Source organism: Equus przewalskii, chromosome 25 (assembly GCF_037783145.1).
Source record: "Equus przewalskii isolate Varuska chromosome 25, EquPr2, whole genome shotgun sequence".
Lineage (NCBI taxonomy): Eukaryota > Metazoa > Chordata > Mammalia > Perissodactyla > Equidae > Equus > Equus przewalskii.
Window position 1 is genome coordinate 23,324,228 of NC_091855.1, and position 24,308 is coordinate 23,348,535.

The window sequence follows — 24,308 nt, forward strand, 5'->3', positions numbered from 1 at the left end:
TTTTGCTTTGATTTGAACTCCAGTTATGGTGGGCTGTGAGAGTCAGGCAGCTTCTCTATATTATATATCCATAAACTTGCTACAGCTGTGAGATTAAAAACCTGACTGCTAAGTATAGCCAGTAATTTAAACTTCAGAGACTGAGTGATAGCTCTCAAAACTAGGAGTGGATTACTATCATTGATAGGCCTGGAGAATTTTCCATTCTTGCTTGATTCTTCCTCCCCAAACCTGAGAAGTCCAGTTATGGCAAACCTCAAAGTAGGCAGACCTTGCCCTGGGGGTTTATTGCAAGTCAAACTCTAATAGGGGCTGGGGAATGAGCAGACGATGAGCGTATTAATTTCCTGTGGCTGCTCTAACAAATGACCACAACCTTGGCTGCTTAAAACAGCAGAAATGTATTTTCTCACAGTTCTGGAGGTCAGGAGTCTGAAATCAGTTTCACCAGCCTGAAATGAAGGCATCGGCAGGGCCATGCTCCCTCTGGAGGCTCTGGGGGAGAATCTGTTCCTCGTCTCTTCCACTTTCTGTTACCTGCCAACATTCCTTGACTTGTGGCTGCATTCTCCAATCTCTGCCTTTACCTTCATGTTGCCTTCTCTGTGTGTGTGTCTAATTTTCCTTTGACTCCCTCTTAGAAGGAGGCAGGTGATAACATTTAGAGCCCACCTGAGTAATACAGGATACTCTCACTCAAGAGCCTTAATCACATTTGCAAAGACACTTTTCCAATAAGGTAATATTAACAGGTTCCAGGCATTAGGACCTGATATCTCTGGGGAACATTATTCAGCCTATTATAGAGACAGATGTCTTTCCCTTTGCATACTGAAAGTGCTTAGACTTCTAGGAACTTAGTTTGCTTACAGACATATCTCATGAGTAAACAGCTTCTAAATTAATGACTCATTTAAAAGGAGCCAGGAGCTCCTGTCAAGAAGGGGCTAATTTACGTCAATTTCATGCCACTAGACAGGGGTCTATGGTAACCTTCCCAGATCTCATTATGAAAATAAACAATATTTATTGAGGAGCTGATTAAGCAACTAGAAGAGCTGGTTGGAGTTCTGGGCAAGTCAGCAGTGGCAGCCAGTTCCTACTATCTGGCTCTGTTTTGGGTGGATCGTTGTCCAGTTCTGGGGGAGCAAGTGTGCTCCTCTGGCCTAGCCCTCACTCTTCTATGTCCAGCAGTAGCTCTTCCATCTGTTTCATCAGAAGGGTCACAAAGGATCTAGTTGGTCCCGGGGAGGGGAACTGAAGTCGTATCAAGAGAGAGGAGGGGCTCTGGAGTGGACTACCCATGCAAGTCAGAGCAGACACCTCACCAATTTTTGAATTAGGGAAGAATGTCTGTAGATGAGCTTGGGATGCAGACAGTTCCTGACCCGTCTGCACCTCCATCACATCTTTCTCACATAGCCTAAGGATGGCACGGACCCCAGGAGAGATCTTCTGCAAGACCTTGACAGGTGCTCCTGAACATGCTTCCCTCAATGTGCCTACTTGACTTTACCTGAGAGCCTAGGCCACAGGCAGGAAAGACTACCATTTCTGGTGATTCTTTTATAATCCAGCTAGCTGGGGAAGCTGGATTAAAGGAGGGATCTTTAGGAAACCTCGGTTTCTTTTCTGTTTTATGGAGGCAGGATAGTAATAGTTATTGAGTGTACAGGCTCTCAAGCCAGACTCACCTGCATTTCCTTCTGGCTCCACTATATAATAGCTGTGTGACTTTAGGCAGATATTAAAACTTCTGATTCTCAGTTTCCTCTTCTGTGAAATGAGGATAAAAGTAACCAGCACTTACCATGTGCAGGAGCTATTCTAAGCACTTTACATATACTTAATTTCTAACCCTCACAACAACCCTACGAGGTAAGTGTACTGTTATTATTCCACTTCAAAGATGGGGAAACTGAGGTACAGAGAGCTTAACTAACGTGTCTTGGTTACACAGTAATAAGTAGCAAAGCAAGGATTTGAACCCAGACAGTATGACTTCAGAAAATGTGCTCTTAACCATGGTTTATGCTGCTTCTCACCCCTTAGGTTGTTGTGAGAATCAAACAGGGTGATCATCCATCCCCAGTTCTGGGTTATATCTGTTGTCCAGGTGAATTATTAACAGCACTCTCTTTCACTCTCAAAAGTAGTGTCATGTCTTGGTTTGGATAATTGTCACTTGAAGATTGAATAATTATATGTAAAATACTAAGAACAATGGCTGGCCCATTGAAGGCCTTCCCCTAAGGCTAGTTATTGCTACTTCTACTACTACCATCAGCACTACCACAGCCACCCACAATCATCCCATATCTAGGATGCTTAAACCTAGAGGTTAACTCAGGTTCCGCAAATGCATATTATGGGAGCCACTGTTCTCCATTCTCACACCCATCTCAGACATTGTTCATTGGTCACAGCACAACAATGTCTCCTACTTCATGTCCTAGGCAGCCACTCTTAATTGATCAAACTCAACATAAAAAATTAAAGTTATTTTCCATACGTAGTTTCACTGAATCTAGGAATCCAAGATCCCGTGTATGGAGAATCTGAATTTAAACTGAGCTTGTGGATTTCTTCATTTATACTGAAATTTATTTGATTACTAAAAGTGATGATGAATTTTGGACCTCTTTAAGCACCATATATCCCTTTTCTACAATATTCTTCTCTGCCTATTTCTCTGTCATTTCTACCTCTAAAAGAATTTTAATTCATAATGGTTTCCAATCCCCTGCATATAATTTGAGATTTTATGACAAAAGACCATTGAAATACTATAAAAAGGACACAATATAAATAAGGAGAAAGAGTGAGTCATTATAGAAATTATAGTTAACATCTAAGATCCAAGACTTAGAAAAGCTATCTTTAAATGTGATTTGTGTAACTGGTAGTGAAATTCATTTCAGGTTGGTTTTGCAAAGCATAAGGGACATCTAGTGGTTATCCAGGTCTCTGCAGATTTTCTAAAGGTGATGTAAAGTCGTAGGTACAAGTATTGGGGCTAAGAACCATCACCTTGAAAGGGAACCTCAAGAAAGAAAGTGGTGACCATTTTGTTGCATGACTATTTTGAAGTTAAAAAAAGGTAAAGAAACCTGTCCAAAAAATCACTTTGAGTTCTAGCATTTCTATCTACATTATTGTTAATTTGAACCCAACTCTTATTTGCTTGCTTTTGCACCAGGTTGGAAATGATAATGTTATCAGCTACCTGCCACCCTGGTATACTCTTCCTATCGCTTCCCCTACATCTTCTGCTGATTGCAGAGGGGCTCTTTGGACCACTTTGAAAAGCCATCTGATTAGAGCCTTCATTAGGCTAGAAGCAGAGCTTCTTAGCAGGCCAGGCAAGAGGTAGTTTGTATTTGCTTCTGACTGGCAGATCTTATTCTTCAGAAGTTGCTTGACCATCAGGAAGCCATACAGCTCTGGTCCGTGTATACTTTGTATAAATGAATGGATTTCATGTTATAAGAGGATAAACTACAAAGTCCCTGTGAACTTGCCTTCTTAGCTCCAGTCTTCCTGGAACTTGCCTCTTGGTCAGCACCTCGTAGTATAACCTGTCACTATCCATGGTTCTGAATTCATCCTTCTGTCTTCTGTCCTATGTAGAGTCCTTGCTTTTCTCATATGCTACTATTATTTCCAGTCAACTATGTTAGACTTTTGAAGGTTCTGTTTCATTTAATCTTTTTTTATATATAATATTTTCCCGTGTTCTTCTTCCTTTGGACCTTTCATGTAATCTCTGTCTCCAAAAGCTATTTGGCATTCCTATTGTAACTATCTTCTTTCAGGGTAGTTGGTGGCAGCCCCAAGTTGCTAGCTATGGCCAAAGGCTTCATTACTGGGGATTTATTCTTGCTTTTTGAATCTGGGCACAGAGTATAAAGGCTCTGAGGTACTGTTTCAAAAGCTCCATGTGTTTTCTATGGCAGTCCAAGCTATAATGTCATAAAGAGGTGGACAGTAGTCCCTTAGCATACTCCAGAGTGTGAGGCAGCGTTGTTGCTGAATTTTGTCAGCCAATCTCTTAGAGTATCTTGCTAGAATTTGTGAGTTTTTTTGCTTTTCCTTCTGTTAGTGTTCTTCCAAGACACATAAACTAATGACAGCTGCTACTCTGGAGTGCAGAACTTTCCATATTGATAGCCTTAAAACATAAGCACATTTGCTAAGCATGCACCTAGGGAAAACTCAACTAAATATTCAGTGGTTCCATCAAATTCTTTTTTAACTGTGATACTTTAGCTTTCTACCTTCTCCTCTCATCACTTATTGTCAAGCAGATTGAATGCAGAGGCTTTTTTCAGCATTGTAGTTCTCATCGACTTAGAAGAATCAGGAAGCAGTCTCTGTGGTCTTTCTTGCCCTTCTTCCTCCTCATCCTTCCAAATCCTCCTATAAACATGTACTGACTGTGTGTCAGGCACTGTGATAGGCACTAGTAGGCACAGGGAAGAAAGGCACAATTTCCCCCAGTTGAGAAGCTCCCAGTCTACCGAGGGAGACAGACAATTACAGCACAACATGATAAATTCTATAACAGCAGTTAGCACATGGAGCCATGGTATCAGAGAAGAGGAAGTCAGCTATGGCTGGGAGTGGAATGAGCAAGAATGTTGGAGAGGGCTTCCCAAAGGAAGTGATACCTGGATTATGCCTCAAATGGTGAACAGTAGTTATTGAGATAGATAATTTAGGTAAGGCTTATCCTTGAGATGGTTTATTGGAAGAATACAGAACTTTGGCAAGGCTAGTGATGATGAGGTAGGAACTCAGGAAGAGTCTTTTATGTAATGCTTAAAAGTTTGCATTTGATTCCGAAGTTGATAGAGAATCATTGAAAGGTTTTAAGCAGGGAATGACATGTTATCCCCAGGGAAAACAGTGAGATGATTAGAGTCATTTCTAGTCCTCAGAATGAAAATAGCAGTAGATTCCTAGTGATTCAGGAAGGCACCATTTAAATGTTGTCACCTTTCTAATCAAACTGCTAAAGGCTTCCTTTCTACTTTAATGGTTCCTTTTGTTTTTCCCAATTGCATAATGTCTATATTTTTAGAGCTTTTCATAATCAGGTACCACCTACTCATCTGATCTTCATTCTTATGCTTTATGACATGTAACTTTCTAGTCTAGTCAGGTTGGTGCCCTCATCAAATATTCTAAGACAGAAGGAAATGTAGGCATTCACTGGGTAGGTCTGTTTAGTATGTAAGTAAATGCAACAAGTTAGAATGTATATTTATCGAGTCTCTGCTATGTGCCAGGCACTTTGCTAAATACTGGGGATGCATTGGTTACCACATCAGAAACACACAGCCTCCGTGTTTATGAAGCTTAAGGTCTAGAGGACCATAACCGTGCCATTCCTCGAAAGCAGAGGGAAGAGAAATACAATCCCAGTCAACTTCTGATCACAGACTCTTTCACATTCATTAATTGGAGTGACAAATATATCGCACTCCAATTCTGATATAAAATATATCCCCCTTTAAGCGTTCTCTAACGTTTTTTAAGCATGTTTGTGGCAGGGATTATACCTCGTGTTCCTTTGTATCCTCCGTGGTCTAGAGCTAAAGATATAGTGGTTATTTAACACATTTACATGGATTTAGGTGTATCCTAAATACACCATAAACTTTATTGGCTGAAATGTTTTTCTATGAGATACATGAATATCCTGATTAGCATTTTAACTGAATGGAAGTCCTAAGACAGTTCTCCTTCTTGAGAATAAAATTGAGACCTTCACTGTGATTGTGACAAGGGTTGGAAATCTTTCTCAACTTCTTAGTATCTTCCTCTGTAGATGAGCATAAACTTGTCTGATCATTTCCCTTTCACAAAGAATCCATCAAGCAAATAAATGTTTGTCTAAGTCTTGAGCGCAGACAGTATTGACTTGCATTATTGGCAAGGCTCTTGGGCTGGCACCAATGGCTGTTTGATTCATGAGGGCAGAGTAACTGACTGGTCCACAGCTCTCTCCCTCCCTCCCTCCCTCTCTCTCTCTCAGTCTCTCTCTCTCTGGCTGGACTGCCTACATGCCCAGATGACTGGATACTTTCTTCAAAACGAGGAGGGGACTGAGGACTTTGCTGGCTCAACATCAGTTTACCTGGGTTTTTCCTATTATTCTAGCTTGCCTTATGTCCCTTTTGTCTTTTCCTGACAACTCTCCTACAAATGGGACCATACATAAGAGATTATAAACTGGTGGTCCCTGGTGAGATCCAGCTTATGGATATGTTTTGTTTCACCCGCAGAGTGTTGGATCATGCAACATTTAAAAAATTTAATTAACTGTCAACATTCTACTGCTAGTTTCAGCTTTATCTGGAGTCTTTTTGACTTTTGTTTTGAGCTCTAGAACTTGGACATTTTTTGGCTTCCGCTTTGCAAGTCTGAAACTCATTTCCCATTTTTTTGTTTCTGGTGGTTTTTATCCATGGCAGATCCTGACCACTGTTAAAAGAATATAAAGCATGAAAATGGTGGTATCCATGGTATGTAGCAGTTGGGACTTTGGGCCTCAGGTTGAATGTCAGCTGCAGCTCAGCAGGCAGAGTTAGTTTACTGACCCCTGTTAGCAAGGCCATAGATGCAGATGTGGCCCCAGCCATGCCAAATGTTAGGCTCTTCTGACTTTGGAAGATAAAAGGACCATCTGCTGCCACATTTGTGCTTGGACTTCACTGTTGGAGTTTGGTCAGTGGTATACTCTGATAGAAAATGATGTTAATGATAATGAATCCTAAATCTGTGCATGTGTACGGTGTGTGTGTATGTGTGTGTGAGAGACAGAGAGGGAAAGAGAGAAACAAACAAGGAGTGGCTACCATTAGGCATTTACATATATTATAAATGCTACATTAGCCAATTATATATAAAATTTTTTAACTTTTATTTTTAATTCAGAATTTGTTGAATCCAGAGTCTGTCACTAGTTTCAGCTCTGTCTCTTGAGCTAACAGTTGGCTTAGAACTTGTCCTCAGAGAGTATTTTTCCTTCTTAATGAGCCCATGCCAGGCTATCCTTATCTGTTCATTTAGTTCTGGCTTTTCACAGAAAATAACAATATTAATAGTGATAACTACCATTTATTGAATGCTTATGAAGCACCAGGAACTGTCTCAAGTACTTCTTTCCATGATAATATTACCTCATTTATTTCTTACAGCCCTGTGAAGTGAGACTTGTATCTACATTTTAGAGTTGTAGAACCTGAAGTTGAGACCAGTTAAGTATTTTTTCAAGGTCACATATCTGGCAAGGGTGGAGCAGGACTCAAACCCTGGTTAGCGAAACCGTGAAGTCCGTGATCTTAACCACTGCCCTGTACTGCCATTTGAGTCCAACATCCAATTTAAATGAAGCTATGAGCATTTATTAAGCACCTGTACAGCTAGATGCTATTCCAGACTTTAAAAGATGTAATGCATATTTTTTGCTAATAAGCTAGTTTGAGGTCTGTTGAAAAGACAAGACCTATGCTTATTCAAAGAAAACAAGGTTGAGTATTTTGAGTGACAGATGAGTGGAGCAGACCATTCATAGCAGGGGAAATCACAGCAAGGAGAGTCATCAGTTGCCTGAAGGACAGTGAAGGAGTGATGTAGAGAAAGTAGGATGTGTGATTCTGAAGCAAGATTCTTTCATGATGCTTATTTACGTTTTTACCCTGAGTAGGAACGTTATACAATAATAAGATTAGCCCAAAAGTTTATCTAGAAGCTGCAGCATTCTGCAAGCTGAAGAGAAAAAGCTCTTTTCATTATCATTTATTGTCAAAGGATTAAATTTGGGCGAGGGATAAATAGATCTTTGTCTTTGGCTCGTTGAATGTAAACTGCTCCACACGTAAGTATAAATTTGAAAGGCTTTATTGGGATTTGTAGTCAACACTGTTCCACATCAAGGCACGCTGACACTGGCTTCCCACTGTTCTGTTTTGTCTAGCTTAGACACTTCAGAGAATGTCCCCAGCATCCTGACCTTCAAACACCCTTAACTGACCTGGATCAGAGCAATGGCGCTTAGTCATCAAGTCATGGGCCTCTAACTGATGGTCTTACAAGCTGACCCAGTGGTTTTTATTGAAATTGTCCTATACGTAGACCCACAGAGGATTAAAGATGCTTTGAAAACAAGAGACAAGAAGGCCAGGTGGTAAATCTTTTCCTCTACAGGAGAAATAGTACCAAGAGGCCATCTGGACTTTAGGGCACATGCACACACTCCCCCATTCCTTCTCATTCCCTTGCTGGAGTGCATAGGAATGTGGCATTTACAAAGGAATAGATGGAAACATGTTCTCAGGAAGCTGAGAACAGAGTGGCCTGGGATACAATGGAAGAGGGGGAAAAGCAACACTTCTGTGAGCTGGGACTCTCTCTACCCCACTTAGATTAATTCTCAGGGACCTGCCATATAACTCAATCACTGTGGAAGAGTTTAATGTAAAAAGTGCATTATGTAGATTAGAATACTCTCTCCTTTTCCAGTCAGGGTAAATGGTTTGGGCAATAGGGCAGATAGCTTCATCATTGGCAGACAATATAAGGATTCTAAGTTTATCAAATGGTGAGGATCAGCAAGGACCAGAGTAGCTGGAGAGGGCCTGGAATGGGTTTGGATGAAGATTCTGGTGAAGGGGCACCATTCAAAGAGGTTGGAGAGGAGAGGAAAGCACTATAGTCTGGGAAAGCTGGTGAGCAAAGATGCAGAAGTCCTAACACCTGAGTTCCTATAGAGGCCTCCAAGGTGACTCCTGAGTGGGGAGGAATAGGCATCCATTAGAGAGGGACATAACAGATGTGAAGGGCTTCACACATCAGGATGGAGCTGGGTGTGGTTTTTAGGCTTGACTAAGGGGTTTCTCCTCTATGGGTAGGCATGGGCTACAAGAGAGCCCAGAAACTGCCCCTCCTGGATAATGGCCTTCTGTCTGTCCAGTCAGAGAGATCTAGGTTCAAGTCCTGGTCATGCTCCTAATAGTCATGTGATTGTGGGTGTACCTATCCCCTTTGAGCCTCGTTTCTGTACAATGGTGCTGATGCTCCCTATTTCATTTGCTTAATGTAGATGATATACAATAATGTTTTTAAAGTGTCTGGCACATAGTAGGCTCTAAATAGCTGGTTACTATTTTTATTATATGGCTCCTCCTCTCATATATTGCCTTACTCCTGCTATTGTTCCTGTGTGCCTTTGTATCAAAGATTATATTCTGAGAGAGTCTGTCTTAACTCTGAGACTCTGTCTTCAACTGTTTTACTGTCTGGCCTCCTAAGCATGAGCTGCAAGTCCAAAAGCAGTATTTACAAACCTATGCGTGGGGTCGTAAGACCAACTTGTCACTCTTTCTGACTTCGTCTGTCTGCCTCCCAGGCTGTGTGACATCTTCCCCCATGGAGAGCCATTTCCACTTTGTCTTTAATTGCTCCTCATTGGGGTCACTTGTCAGCCAAGGCTGCTTTCTGTCACTTGATGCCACATCTCTTCCTACTTCAGTCATCAGGCAGGGATGTTCATTCAGTCGAAAGTCTGATTTTACAGAGACTGCTGTGCCAGTTACTAATTTGTCTTGTAAGGGTGTCCAGCAGGGTTTCTTGCATCCACACCCTGTCCAAGTGCTGGTACACTTCTATATGGCTGTGACCATCATCCCACACTGGGCGGGTACATAGGTGGGGAAGGCAAGGATTCCAAGCAATGGAGCTTCTCAGTTGAGTATCACCGGGCTAGAAGACCCCTGCTCTCGTATGCCTTTCTTCCTGGTGGGAGATCCTCAACAGAACCTTAGTTCAGGACACTGTGAGTTTCCAACAGAGCCCAAAACTGCTGGAGACAAAAGTACACTATTATTTCTTTCTAGGTTTGCGTACCAGCTTAGGATTTTCTATGTTCTACCATGTTCAACATCCTACCCAATCTTGATAACAGCCTGGGTAAAAAGGGGGCAGTTCCCAGAATAGGTTTTAAGGCTCCCACTTTTGGCAATGAATGAAATGGGACTCAGGTTACCCCACTGTCAGTTAGAAAGGTGTAGAAATTCCCTATAAATAGACAAGTAATTTCAGGGCCATGGAGCAGATAGAGAGCTCACCTTCAAAGAGCTTTGGAGAGAAGTCTGGTTATCTTTGTCCAGCCAGTTTCTGGCTCTGATTCTCCTGTTTGCCTCTCCAGAAATCTGCATTCTAGTATTCACTTTCTGTCCCAGTCTTGGCTATGTACCCTCACAGAAGAATTCCTCTTCACATGACCCTGCCTCTCTGTAAAAGGTCTTTTTCTTTTTTCCTTCTGCTCCTGTAGGGATGCCTGAACTCTCTTTCCATTTATTGTTCATGGAGCCAAGCTTCTGTCTGTCCCTTTGGGATGAGCTATCATTATACATTAATAATTACCCTTTACAAGGAGCTCTAGTAGTAGGCATTTAGCCCAAATGCAGAGAAAGCCAAAGTTTGGTTATGAAAGAGAGATCTCACATGCTGGGGCATAATAGTGGAGGTTAGAAAGGAGAAGCTGCCAGTCGTTAAACTTTTATTGCTTCTTTTCTGGTTCACTCACGTGAGTGATTGCTTAAGGATCTTGCAGCATTTTCCCTTTGCATGTCGTCAGTCCAGTAGAGCTAAGATGAGAAATTCAACTTTTGAATTGGAAAGTTGAACGTGCATAACTTTCCACGTAATATTAAAGATGAGCTTCATGGATACTGCTAGTGGGACCTCGTTCCGAGTGAGCGTCTACAGTGGTAAAACACATGGACTCTGGAGCCCGACTCCCTGGGTTCAAGTCCTGCTCTGCCACTTATTAGCTGTGTGCCTATGGGCTGGTTCTTTAACTACTCTCTGCATCTGTTTCTGCATCTGTAAAATGGGGGAATGATGGTAACTATCTGAAATGGGTGTTGTCAGGATCTAATGGATGGTAGGCTTTAAATGCTTAGCATGGTACCTGGTGCTCAATAAATATTGGGTGCTCAATAAATATTAGTGCCATTATTCTTTTCAGTGTCATTGACTATGGTTAGTCCCACAGTCAAGGTCATATAGTAGGTGAGTCATTTTCAATTCTTTTTCATTAGTTACTTATTAAAAGGCAAACAGCTCTGCTTGAGTCTCTCCTAGTGATGGGGGCAAGAAGAGAAACAATTCTACAGCTGGATGTTAGGGATTAAATGATATGTCCTGGAATGACACATCCCCTTAACTTTTTATCACTGAGATGGATTGTAAGACTTATTTTAGCACTTAAGACTTGTTATTTTACTGAAAATGGAGATGATAATACAACCTTCTGTGGGCTGTGGAAAGGATGAGATGAGATTAACAACTACATCACCCACCCCCAAAATAGCTGAGATTTTTGCGTCTTTACTATGTGCCATTTCTAAGTGCTTTCTATGTACTAACTCATTTAACCCTTATGAAATAGTTTACTCCTATGTTCCCATTTTCAGAGAAGAAAACAGACCCAGATAAGTTAAACAACTGACAAGTTCACACAGCTTGTAAGTAGTAGATGTGGGTTTTGAACCTGAGTCTGGATCCTGACTTAGAATTTGAATAAGATAACGTAAAGGACATAGCAAAGTGTTTGGCATAATCAATACTCAATGTCAGCCCCTTCTCTTCCATTTTTTTTGCTGTTTGTTATATGGATGTGACATTGCTTAGAGATCAGAGGACTGAGACCCCTCCCAGGGTGTAGCATCAAAATTCAGTACTAATAATAGCAAAACCTTGTGAAATTTTAATTTTGTGAAATAAGATTAATCCCTGCTTTTATGAGGATTCTACCAGGTTTAGAAAGTCATAATAGTTTTTTTGTGTTTTAGGGTGTTTCATTTTCCCACTTTATGTATACAAAGGGCATAGACAATGTGCAAAAAAACACATCTCTTTCCCCACCAACTCTTAACACTCCTTCATTTTCTTTAATACATCCACACAATTTAAAAAAATCAAATAATGCAAGACTGCGTATGGTGAAAAGTAAGTCTCCCTGTCACTCCTGAATATTAGTCTCACAAATCCACTCCCCAGTCACAATTTTATAGTTTCTTGTATTTTCTTCCAAAGGTGTTTCATGCATATATGAGCATATATGCATATGCTCTTACACAATGATGACGTAATGCATGCTTTGTCCTCTTCCTCAGTAATTTCACTCACCACTGCTGCTTGCAGAGTATCCACATTTAAACTGGGAGCATGACTTCATTTTTAAGGGCTCCATAATATTCTAGCATAAAGATGTGCCAGCGTTATATTGATGGTCATTTAGGTTGTTTCTGGTCTTTCACTAACTAAGGACACTTCAGTAAATATCTTTGTATGCAAGTATTTGCATCTGTGTAACTCAATCTCTCTTGATATCTACTTGCAAGCTTATACTGTATAACTTTCTGACAACAAAAAAAATTGGCCAGAAGGAGACAAAGGAACATAATGAAATTATAGAAGCTTATTCAGAGCTTATGTGCACCCCAGAGGTCTCTTCAATGCTTTTTCAAATAGTCTATCTCGTGTTTCTCATATTGTTCCAGGCTATTGTGTCCTGAGGCCTCTTCTTGGGCCATTTTCCTGGTTGCTCAGTGAGCGATGGATGGTTACCGTTTGCAAGATTGATTCATATGGTACTTGTTTGGCTTTTGACAGGTTGTTTATAAGAATAATGACATCCGTCTGGAACTGTCTCGCCTGGCCCGGATTGGGGACACCAAGATGAAAATCTATGGTGAAGTTGTATTCAAGTGTGAGAATGTGGCCACACTGGACCCCATCAACTTCGAGACCCCAGAGGCTTATATCAGCTTGCCCAAATGGAACACCAAACGTATGGGCTCCATCTCCTTTGACTTCCGTACCACTGAACCCAATGGCCTAATCCTCTTCACTCACGGCAAGCCCCAAGAGAGGAAGGATGCTCGGAGCCAAAAGAACACCAAGGTGGACTTCTTTGCTGTGGAACTCCTTGATGGCAACCTGTACCTGCTGCTTGACATGGGCTCGGGCACCATCAAAGTGAAAGCCACTCAGAAGAAAGCCAATGATGGGGAATGGTACCATGTGGACATTCAGCGAGATGGCAGATCAGGTAGGAAGAGGCAGGGTGTGTTACTGAGAAGAGAAGAAAGCCATAGCTTCTCAGTTTGTTTCCCAGCTTTTTATTTTAATCTTTGCACTTGCATTCTGGTTGATCTTTTTGCTGTTCTCTTTAATGGTTGTAGTAAGATTATGTTTCTGAACAAGACACCTGTCTCATTGATGGCTCACATTCATCTCCTCATTGCCCCTGTCACTCACTGCACAATTGTCTAGGTGATACCGCCAAGATCCTGGAGCTAAAGATGGTCTTACAAGTAGCGTTTCCACTGCTACCAAAGTGACTGTCATGTTAGTGGTGTGATGGATTTTTCTCCCTTTTTCTTCTTCTTCTCCTTTTTTCATCACTATGGAAACCAATTGTGACATCACAGATGCCGCATTATGCGATTACTTTCTAGGATAAGCTTCACTGTGCAAGAGTTTATGCAACAATACACCCTTCAATAATTGGCAAGAGTCATGTTGCAGGGAAAAATTATGACAAGAAAGGAAAAGGCAAATTGATTTTTCCTGAAGTCATGTTCAATTTAAAGCCTTCCTTTGGTGTGAAAGCCTATATTTTACTCTTTGCTCAGACCTCACTAACACTCCCTTCCTCTTCACAACCTTTACATTTGGTTTAAATGGCTTTGTTTGTTTCTGCAGCCGCAGATCAAACAAGCTAGCCCCAGGCAGTACGTAGCCACTCTGGAATAGTAACAAAGAGAGAGGGAGGGGAAAAAAGCACAAGTAGAAAGTCTGGAGCTTTTGAATACCTGAACAGTCTGCCTAGCTTTCTATGGACAATGTGGCAATGAAGGTCACATTCTGTGCCATCAGAACGGGCATTTCACCCGGAGTGGTAATTAGAGCATTTGAATTTCACACTTAGTTTTTGATTCTCTGTTGAGGTAGTATTACACTCAAGAAAAGTCTTGGCTAGATTTGCCATAATTTTAAGGATTCACTCATCTGGTAAATACACAAAAAATCTTCCATTTGGGCATTTTCTTTTTGGGTACATTTGGCCAATAATAAAAAGCAATAGGTTTCCCCAAAAGGCTGCAGCCAGGAATGGCTGAGCTTCAGAGGAACGGCTTTTCTGCATAATTCTAGAGCTAGAGGGATGATAGAGATGAGCAATATTGCCCTTAGGAGGAGCTGGAATGGTTCTGTGCAGAGGGCAGACGGGTGGCAGATTGCAGCCCTAAATGGTTTAGTGCCCAGCAGGATGCTTTATTGATTGTCTGAAATCTCATCAGAACCAAGAACTTTCAAATTAAATGTGGTTGTTGAGCAAGAATGAACAGTTTGTGCTTTATTAACAGAAAAATACACAAAAAAATTAATTTCTCTGGAAGTCGAATCTTTCTCTCTCTCTCTCTCTCTCTCTGTTTATCCATGAAATGATGGCAGGCGCAGAGCCAGAAAGCAGTCCCAGAATTGTAAAGTAAACACTCCTGTTGGTTTTTAAGACCACGAGTTTTGGATCTCTGGAGTTTGGCCATGGTTGATGGAGTTTCATGTCTGACTAACCTTGACCCTGACACAGCTTAAACGTTATCTATCTGTGTCACAGGCAGGCTAGAACTTGTAAAATTGCTATATGTCTGCTTCTGTTTATTCCCAACACTAGTGGCTTTTTCAAGTAGGGCAATTATTTTGTTTTGTTAGTATCACGAGTGGACCCATCTTTGACAAATACGTTTGGATTTCAGAAGCCTCGAATTTCGTACCTGGCAACTATAGCATTGGCTATATTTTGAGGTACTGATAAATTTGATCAAAGTCTAGAAAAATTTAGAGTAAATATAGAATTGTCCCATGAAAGCAGCATAATGTAAAATTTTAATATGATCTACTAAATGTCATTTCTTCATGAAGGTCTTTTCTGGTATGTTGTTGTTAGTTATAAACCTATACTAAAATGAGTAGTTAAGAAAACATCAGTGAATCCAAGGGTGGTGCCTCCTTCCCCGCTCATCCTGAAGAATAACATGACTGAAAGTGAGCTAGAAAAATGCTTATGATCACTCGCCAGTCAGGGACTGATTCTTAAAACCTGATAAACACATTGAAAACAGTTGTGGTCACACACTCAGAGGACGACGGATTTCCTCAGGATGTATTTAAGGCTCCAAAATTTAAATGAGTTCTGTGACTGTCATTATCTGGCAATAGATGCTCTTCCCCTTTAGGTGGTGATCAGATTAGCTCTGTGGACATGTGGAGGGTAAAGAAAGCAAACTCTGCAAGAGAGAAGAGCCAGACCCAAACCTCAGCTTCCTCATTTGTCAAATAGTGAGAATACTAACCTTTTCCTCCCGAGATTGTTTTGAGGATCAAGTCAAAAAAAAGCACATCAAGTACTTAAAGTGGTGGCCAGGACATTATTATTGTTACATAGGTTTTTAAAAAGCAAAAAGGTAAGGAAAATTTCTCCAGGAAAAACTTCTAGGAGCCAGTAAGGAGAAGGACCCTGCTGACTTATCCCTCCCAGTGGCCCCGTAATGCCCTTTCTCTCTTTTTACCCTTGTGTTGACTTTGTAATTTAGAGTGCACTTCACATTCTTGATCTCCTTTGATCTTCTCAGCCCTTCAGGCTATCCCCCTTCGTAGCTGAGGGAATTGAGTTTCAGACAGAAGCGAAAGCTGGCTGATGGATGGCATGAACCCAGTTATCTTGGTACCAATAAAGCACTTTAAGAATGCTAAATGATTTTTAAAATTTCTGGCCTGATATTTAGATATCACCTTGACTTTGCAGCTCAGGAAACTGAGCTGTAAGATGGTTCGGGGCTGGCCTCGGGTCAGAAGGCCATTTAGGACTAGAATCCCTGTTCCTGTATTCTCAGGTCAGGCTCTGGGGTTACGCCTTGCACAGTCTCATTTGATGGGGTCTGTCATCCTGATCCTGCCTGTGCCTAGTCTATCTCTCTGTTCTCACTCCTGCTCACTCCCTCTTGCCTCCTCCACTGTAGCCACACTCCTGCCTACCCCAGGGCCTTTGTAGGTGCCATTCCCCCTGCCTGGCATCTTATTCTCCCTGGACTTTGCATGGTTGGATCCTTCTCAACATTCTGGTTTCAGCTAACCTGACACCTGCTTAGAGAGGCCTTCACTGACTATATACTTTAAAGTAAAACCCATAAGCTGATCCCACGGCACCCATTTTACTCTCTTCCAAGTGCCTACCATTACCTAATTTCTCTTGTTTATTGGGTGATTTGTTTTTTTCTTATCCCTCTGCACTGGAATACCAGCTGCATGAAAGCAGAGACATGTCTGTCAAGTTCACCTCTGTGCCTGGAACTATACCAAAGATGCAACAGGTATTCAATACTTATTTGTTAAACAAACAAACACGTTTCAGTTAAAATTTATCAAAAGCAATGCCCAAAATATTCACTGGCAGGACTGGTACCTAATGCCCATGTAGAAGGTCCCAATGCATGAAGGGTTCCATCCTTTTGGGGATGGCAAGCCAGTGATGAAGCCTCAGGCAAGCACTCACAGAGCCCTTACTCTGTCCTGGGAATGGGGTAAGAAGCACTTTACATATATGAACATTTAATCATCACATCAACCTGTGAGGTGGGGACAATTATTTTCCCATTTTACAGATGAGGAAACTAAGGCCCAGGAAGGTGAGGTCATTTCTTCAAGATTATTCGGCTAGTACATAGTAGAGCTGAGATTTAAAGACAGGCAGGAACTGTGTTGCTCTCAACCTGTATGGTATGTGACCTCTCAGCCAAGACTTTATGTAGGGAAAGGATGTCATACTGGGTATTAGGTCACTGAGATTGTCCTGAACCCTTTATGGGCCAGGCTGTCTTAGCTGGCAGAGATGGGAACCACATGGCCTTTCTACTGTCTTGCAGCATTTCATTCCCTTGCATGCATTGTTCTCTCCTGACCAGACAACGCTGGTCTCAAAACTTGCTTGCATCCTGTCATTTGGTTCATTGATGGGCAACCTCACCTGCAATGCCAAGAGAGCTGTTAGCTCACTCTATTTTCATTCTCCCATTCTAGGTACCATATCAGTGAACAGCAGGCGCACTCCATTCACCGCCAGTGGGGAGAGTGAGATCCTGGACCTGGAGGGGGACATGTACCTGGGTGGGCTGCCAGAGAACCGTGCTGGCCTCATCCTCCCCACAGAGCTCTGGACCGCCATGCTCAACTACGGCTATGTGGGCTGCATCCGCGACCTGTTCATTGACGGGCGCAGCAAAAACATCCGGCAGCTGGCAGAGATGCAGAACGCTGCGGGTGTCAAGTCCTCCTGTTCACGGATGAGTGCTAAGCAGTGTGACAGCTACCCCTGCAAGAACAATGCTGTGTGCAAGGACGGCTGGAACCGCTTCATCTGTGACTGCACGGGCACTGGCTACTGGGGAAGAACCTGTGAAAGGGGTGAGTCAGCCCTCATGGGTGGCATACGGGATCTGAGTGGGGGTGACTACTGCAGCTGTGTCCCTGGATAGACCCACCTGTGCTTTCTTTGCTACCACAGGTGCTACCTTTGGACTGACCTGTGCTTTTTTTCTTCTAGAAAAGAGTTTTCTTGGGGTCACTGCTTTCCAGATTATGCCCTTTCTAGTTCTGGGTGTTTGGATTTATTTGACTAGGGTTGGTTCGCAGAAGGGGAAACTTTAAAATAAACATTACCATGATCATGATTTTTTTTGATTAAGTATTAGACATCTTCTATCTAGAGAGGGTAGATACTTCTCTTTTGGGGTTCTGGATGGGCTAACCAATTGGTTCTTTTATTTATTCATTCAATTCATGGTTTTTGGTGCTTTCTACCTACTAGCACTTGGATTTGGCTTTAGAAATACACTATTGAACAAGACAGATCCAGCCATTTCTCATGAAGTTTGCCATCTAGTAGAATATTTGGCCATTAAATAAATAATAACAAACATGGTGAGTTTTATAAGAGGCAGTGTGATGTATTGGTTAAGAACATGAACTCTGGGGCTCGACTGGTGAGAAATCTGGCCCTCATGGAGTGATGTCAACCTTGTCAAGATAATCAATATCTTTGAGACTTGATTTCCTCATCTGTAAAATGGGGATAATCAGGTACCTATCTCAAAAGATATGAGTGATGATGAAGTAAATCAATAGGTTCCTGGACTATGATAAACATTTAATAAATGTTAGTAATTGTTATAGTCATAATTATCACCATCAATATCATTAAAGGGAAAGCATGGAGAAATTTGAGAGGCCTTTGCAAGGGGACCCAACATCCTGTAGGAGTTCATAGAAAGCTTCTGCAAGGAAAAAATAGGCAACTTGAGACTTGAAATATCAATCAGAGTTAGCTTGGCAAAGAGGTGGGAGGAAAGTATGTGTCCTAGATAGAAGGGACAGCACATGCCAGGGGACAGAGGTAAGAGACCATGGCATAGTTGAGGAACTGAATAAAGTCCAGAATGGACTGGAGTGTGGAGTGATAACGGGGGTGGGGGGGGGGGTGGGGGGAGGGTATGAGAGGTGGCTGATGAGGTGGGGACCAAACAGTGATAGTTGACTGTTTAGAGAAGACCAGAATGCTAGGAGGAGCCCTCTTCCATTTACCACTTTAGCATCTTACATTTGCACTGAATTTACAGGTTGGGTAAAGGGCAGAGATAAAGGTAAGCAAGCAAAGAGACAACATCAAGACAAGGAGATTGCCGTTTATACGCCATAGCCAGATTGCAGCTTGGTTTATTTCTTTACATGCCAAGCATACAGAATCAAGGTGGCTGTCCACAAATTGTCAGCCTGTTTTATATGAAAGGATAATATACATAGTTATCTAGTTGTTTTTCTTTTAAAAGATTGGCATCTGAGCTAACAACTGTTGCCTATTTTCTTTTTTTTTTTTTTGTTCTTCTCCCCCAAACCCCCCAGTACATAGTTGTATATTCTAATTGGAGGTCCTTCTGGTTGTGCTATGTGGAATGCTGCCTCAGTATGGCCTGATGAACAGTGCCATGTCCCCGCCTAGGATCCAGAACTGGGGCAACCCTGGGCTGCTGAAGTGGAGTGAGTGAACTTAACCACTTGGCCACGGGGCCAGCCCCAGTTACTGAGTTTTTGCTGAGGGCGTAGCTCTAGAGCTTTGATGATACTGCATCTGTAATAGGTAGTTCCTGCTCTCAAAAAGCTTATGATTTATTTAGCTGAGAAGTTGAGACATCTGTATAAGGTGCAGTAATAAAATAATACAAGGCCATAGCATGTGCTCTGTTGGTCAAGCAGTCTAGGAGGCCATGGAGATTCATAGAAGACAAGACTTTTCAGAGGAGGGACCTGCAGGGTCTCATCCCTAAAGACAACCGGTGGTCAGAATTGTCCAAGTATCAGAAGTCTGGTGATGAGAAGGGATCCTGGACCAGGCCTGGAACAGAGGCTGGATGACAGTCAAAGATATTTTCAAGGAGTGGTTTTTACACATTTTTACACATTTAAATACAGGTCAGCTGTGTTACTAGTTAAGGTGTGTTTCAAGAGAATTGCAAACCTTCATTATATTTAGACCAAAAAAGACACTGGGGTGAAGGAGGAATAGAGAGCTTTCTCAGAGCTGTTGGAGTTTAAATTCAGATTCACTGAATTTCCAAAGCTACAACAACCAGAACACGAGCTAAGATGAGGAGACAGACCCGTGGCCCAACAGAAGTGGGCCACACGGAGCTGGTCAGTCTGTCGAGTTCTTATACTCTTTCCAAATCTCTGTGAAGGGTAGACTACCCTGGATCTGGTTTGGAGAGATAGAAAGGTCATTCTGTCTCTGAGATGCATGAGACATTTGCGGTGTAAGCCAGGATATTGTGACTCTTCCACCACCTATGAAGGTAGTGTAAGAATCAAAGGTCACTTCAGACATCTCATTTTTTTCTTGGATCTCTTCCTAACTCAAGGGTTGGTGGTTGCTGAAGACAGGCTGCAGTGACCATAGACAGCTGTGCAAGGTGTCTCTGAGCTGACCTATTCTAAGGGCAAGTCAACGGGAGTTGGTCCAAGATTTGCCAAGTACAGTGAAAGTCACTCCACCTTTTACATTGTCGCTTCTGACTAGTCATTAAAAGGCAGCTGACTGGGGATATATGGGGGACAATTATTCCTGGTACAGTGCAGCCAAGAGTCATCCATTATGGCCAAATGAGAAGGAACCTAGCAAATTTAAGACATTTGGTCTATATATCGCTCAAATCCCAGACGATTCAACTGATTGTTTTGTTCCCCCACTAATTATTTTTTGGCCCTGTATTGTTCCTGACACCATATTCAGAATGAATCAGTGGAGTGTAAAAATGATAAGACTCCACTCTGATAGCAAATAAAATAGAGCTCCCCTATGACATTGTTTTTCTTTATTGAAATTGTTTCCTCAGTGGAGACAATTTTGAGTAGCTTTTATTAATTTTTCATATATGCAGCAGATATTTAATGAAACCCTGGTATGTTCCAGGCACTGTATTAGATCTGGAAATGCAAAAAAACAGACACAGCCCCTGATTTTGATCAAGGGATATATAGCCCTTCCAGGAAAATAAAGGGAGATATGGGAAATGTGCTAACGTGTGGCAGATGTTGTGCTAGATGTTATGCTATATGTAAGGGAACAGTAGGGCAAACAGATGGGAGAGGCCACGTCTATATGGGGGAGTGATGATCAGGCAAAGGGGACCTGAGGTTTCTTGGATTTTCTTGTCTCCTATTTCTAACAAAATTATGGCCTCTCTCTTCTCCTGACCCTCAGTATCCACTCAGCACTTCTGAAGAGTGGTGAAGGAAAAGTGTTTGTTAACATTCTTTATACAGGAGCATGATCTCCTTTGGATCAGGAAATGCTGCCCTATGCACCATAATATGATCAACATGGTCACTCACCGTTCTCTCTGTAACTTTTTCTAGAAGCATTAACCCTAAGCCTAGAATTGACCATTTGTGCTAAGTGTGACGAGTCTAAGACAATTCCTAAGGCAGTGTGTCCCATCTAGCCCAAACTGTGTCCCGTCCTTTGGCTTCATAGTGGGGTCAGTCCCTTGATGTCACTGGCCCCACAACAGGAACAGTAGTGTTAGAAAGAGGCACTTGTTTATATAAAATGGAGAAAGCATAAGTGGGATGCTGAAAACTAGTATGCAGAGAAAAAGCAGAGTTGGGGATAGCCCAGGTCAGCTACTAGATCAAAATAGCCCAAGAACTCAAGCAAAGTGTGCAAGCAGATCAGTCTAAGGGGCAAATCCTGGGTCAAAGTTGCCAGCCAAACACAGGCAATAAAGCAAGAGAACTAGGAAATATATGAGTATATGAGACCGAGGTTAATTTGCATGAGTATCTTTCTCTTAAAGTAAAAATGAATGACTCTTGCTTGTACCCTCACAAGAGAGCTTCTATTGCCTGTGAAGATGAGCAACTCTAAATCTTGACATATGACAACTGGCTTGATGTTGTGTTTGGATTTTTTTCAGCATGATCTGATACTATTCTAAAAAGATAGAGATATATCTACCCATCCCAATTGTTCTGCTGTAGCTAATTTTGTTTGTTATTCATAATTATGTGGGAGACATTTCCATGACCGAGAACCAAAGCTACTTAATGCCCATCAGTTTGGCTGAAATGTTTTAATCCTCCGGAAGACTACCTGCCATCCTGTGAAGTCCTATTGTACAGAGGAAACATTCTAACTTGTCTATCTTAAGAAGATATGATCAGTTGACCTGGGACAACATAGGCACCTTCTCCTTGCCAGTGTAGCAAAGCCATTTAATTCAGTTGGTGGGAGCCAAGTGTCAATAGTCATGGCTATGGATCTGATTTATTTGTGAACCATCGAGCTTCAATTTGAGGCCACTGCAGGTTCTATCCTCTTCCCTGGATGGCTTTTTCTGAAGGTATTCCATCATTTATTTATCAATAAAGAAAATAGGATTTAGCACAATCCATCTTTATAACAAGAAAAATAACCTACAATAGAGCACTTAGAGTCAGGATGGCCTAATGGTTAATGGCATGAATTTTGGAGTCAGGTGGACTTTGGTTCCTGTGTTGGCTCTGTCACTTACTAGCTAGATGATGTACAACAGATTTCTCCCTTAATTCTTAGAAATCTCAGTTTTCCTTATCTGTAAAATGTGGACAGTGATACTTACTAGGTAACCTTCTCTTGGTTGCAAGCTACAGAATTGACTATGGCTAACAGAATCAAGGAAGAGAATTTACTGCTTGATTACCTAGAGAGATACCTATCAAATGAAGATCTCACTAACAACTTCTTCAAAAGGGAAGTAGAGCTACTCTGGGGACCCCAAGGTTGAAGTGATTCATCTCTCCTGACCTCCAGGTTCTGGATTTTTCCATTCAGAGTTTACATTTTCCAAAAGGAGAACCTGATTGGCCCACTTTGGTTCATCTGTCTATTCCTCCATCAGTAAGCTCTGCCTAGGTGGGCAGTTACTGAGAACAGATATGAAAGATCACCCATAGGTGAATATATATATAATCCTACTGAACCATTTTCTTAATGTTCTTTCATGATTAAGCTCGGGCCATGCCCTGTTATAGATGCCCGGCCATTTGGAACTGCTTCTGTCTAATAAAAGAAAATATTTCCTGAGATCATAGAAATTGGATGCCTTTGAGAGTATTAATTTGTAGAACCACGAAAACTGATGGAATGGGTAAATCTGCTCTTCTCACTTGTCCCCGGGATTCCATTCATCTGACATTAACACCAGCTGAAAACTAAGAATGCTGATATTTTGAGTTCCCTCAAAAGACTCTTGTTCCAACAGGAAAAGAAAGCAGGCAGCAGCTGTTCCCCATTCCAGCTCAGGGACTTCCCGTTTAGCCAACCTCTCTGATTGCTGCTGTGGCTCCTGGAGCAGCAGTTGCACATTCTGCCTGCAAAGGATGAATACTGCCTTTACATGAGGCTGGAATGTGTCATTTTGATGCCACATGGACATCATGACATCAGAAAAGAGTACAGTTGGCAGATATTGTTGATGTTACCTGAACCTAATCCTTGTTTTAATAGGTGAGGGATTGGAAGCCCTGAGACATTAACATCACTTTAATTTAATTAGCTGTAGAATGGTTAAAATTCATGATTCCTGACTTCTAATCCATTCCACTTTCCATTACACTGAGCAGCCTTTCTTTCTTGTAAATATGAAAGAGGTTAGATTGTAAGGTCATTGAGGGAAAATCAGTGCATTACATATCTTTGTTTCCCCATAGTCTCTAGCACTGTGCTATACATACACTATGTCATTGTTAAATGTTGGAGGGCCCAGTCCTCTGTCCTGGATCTCCTCTTGGTCTACACACTCTCTTTGGTGCCCTCCTGCATTGCTATGGTGTCAAAGGTCATCTATATGTCAGTGACTCCCAAAGCAGGATCTCTAGCCTAGAACTCCCTCTGGATCCCAGATTTCTATATCTTCCTGGATATCTGGTAGGTATCTTAATCATAACACCGAAAAACAGAAATCTTGAGTTCCTCCTTCCTGCCATAGACTTTTTTACGTTTAGATTTTCCCATCCTCAGTAAATGGCATCACAATTGTCCTTGGCATTGTCCTTGATTATTCTTCCGTTTCATTCAGTCTATCTCAGCAAGTTTCTGTTGACTCCTCATCGAAATCCATCCTGTATCTGTTCACTTCTCTCCCTCTCCACCACCATCATCCTAGGTCAACCTACACTGATCTCTTCTTTGGACAACTAGAAAACATGTTATATGATTGTGAAAAGCTCAAATTCAACATTTTATGCCTTTCTTAGAGTATTAAAGTTAGATAATTAAAGTGTCTACATACTTAACACATTCCTGCCTTAAATAGCTTTAGTTTCAGTGGATTTGGTCCCCACATTATGGGAAATGAAGCTATGATGCTTCTTTGGCATTAACTTCAGCTTTCACATAGTGATTCCATAAATAGGTATCTAGGTCTTCTCTGTACCAGGCTTGGTGAGCTAAGTTGTGGAGATACAAATTTGTAGAAGATATGGTTTCAGTTCTCCATGAGCTCACAGTCTAGTAGGGGGTATGGAGAAGTAACCTACAAATTGTAATGCAATCTACCAAGGGCAGAGAATTCAGAGAATAATCACAGGAAAGAAAGAGATAAAAATTAGAAAGCAAAATATGTTGAACATGATATACCACT

At 41.7% G+C, this 24,308-nt stretch overlaps 1 protein-coding gene across 39 annotated transcripts in view; it reads left to right on the plus strand.

Moving 5' to 3' along the window:
• Nucleotides 1–24,308, plus strand: part of NRXN3 (neurexin 3) — a 1,503,251-nt gene that overhangs the window by 472,399 nt on the left and 1,006,544 nt on the right. For all 39 annotated transcript variants that reach the window (XR_011533070.1, XR_011533071.1, XR_011533074.1 and 36 more), the window contains 2 exons: nucleotides 12,688–13,126; nucleotides 17,155–17,538. Coding sequence is in view for 33 of the 39 variants with exons in the window: in XM_070594342.1 (XP_070450443.1) it covers nucleotides 12,688–13,126; nucleotides 17,155–17,538 (823 nt within the window). In the remaining 6 variants the exon portion in view is untranslated. The remainder of the gene's footprint in view (nucleotides 1–12,687; nucleotides 13,127–17,154; nucleotides 17,539–24,308) is intronic.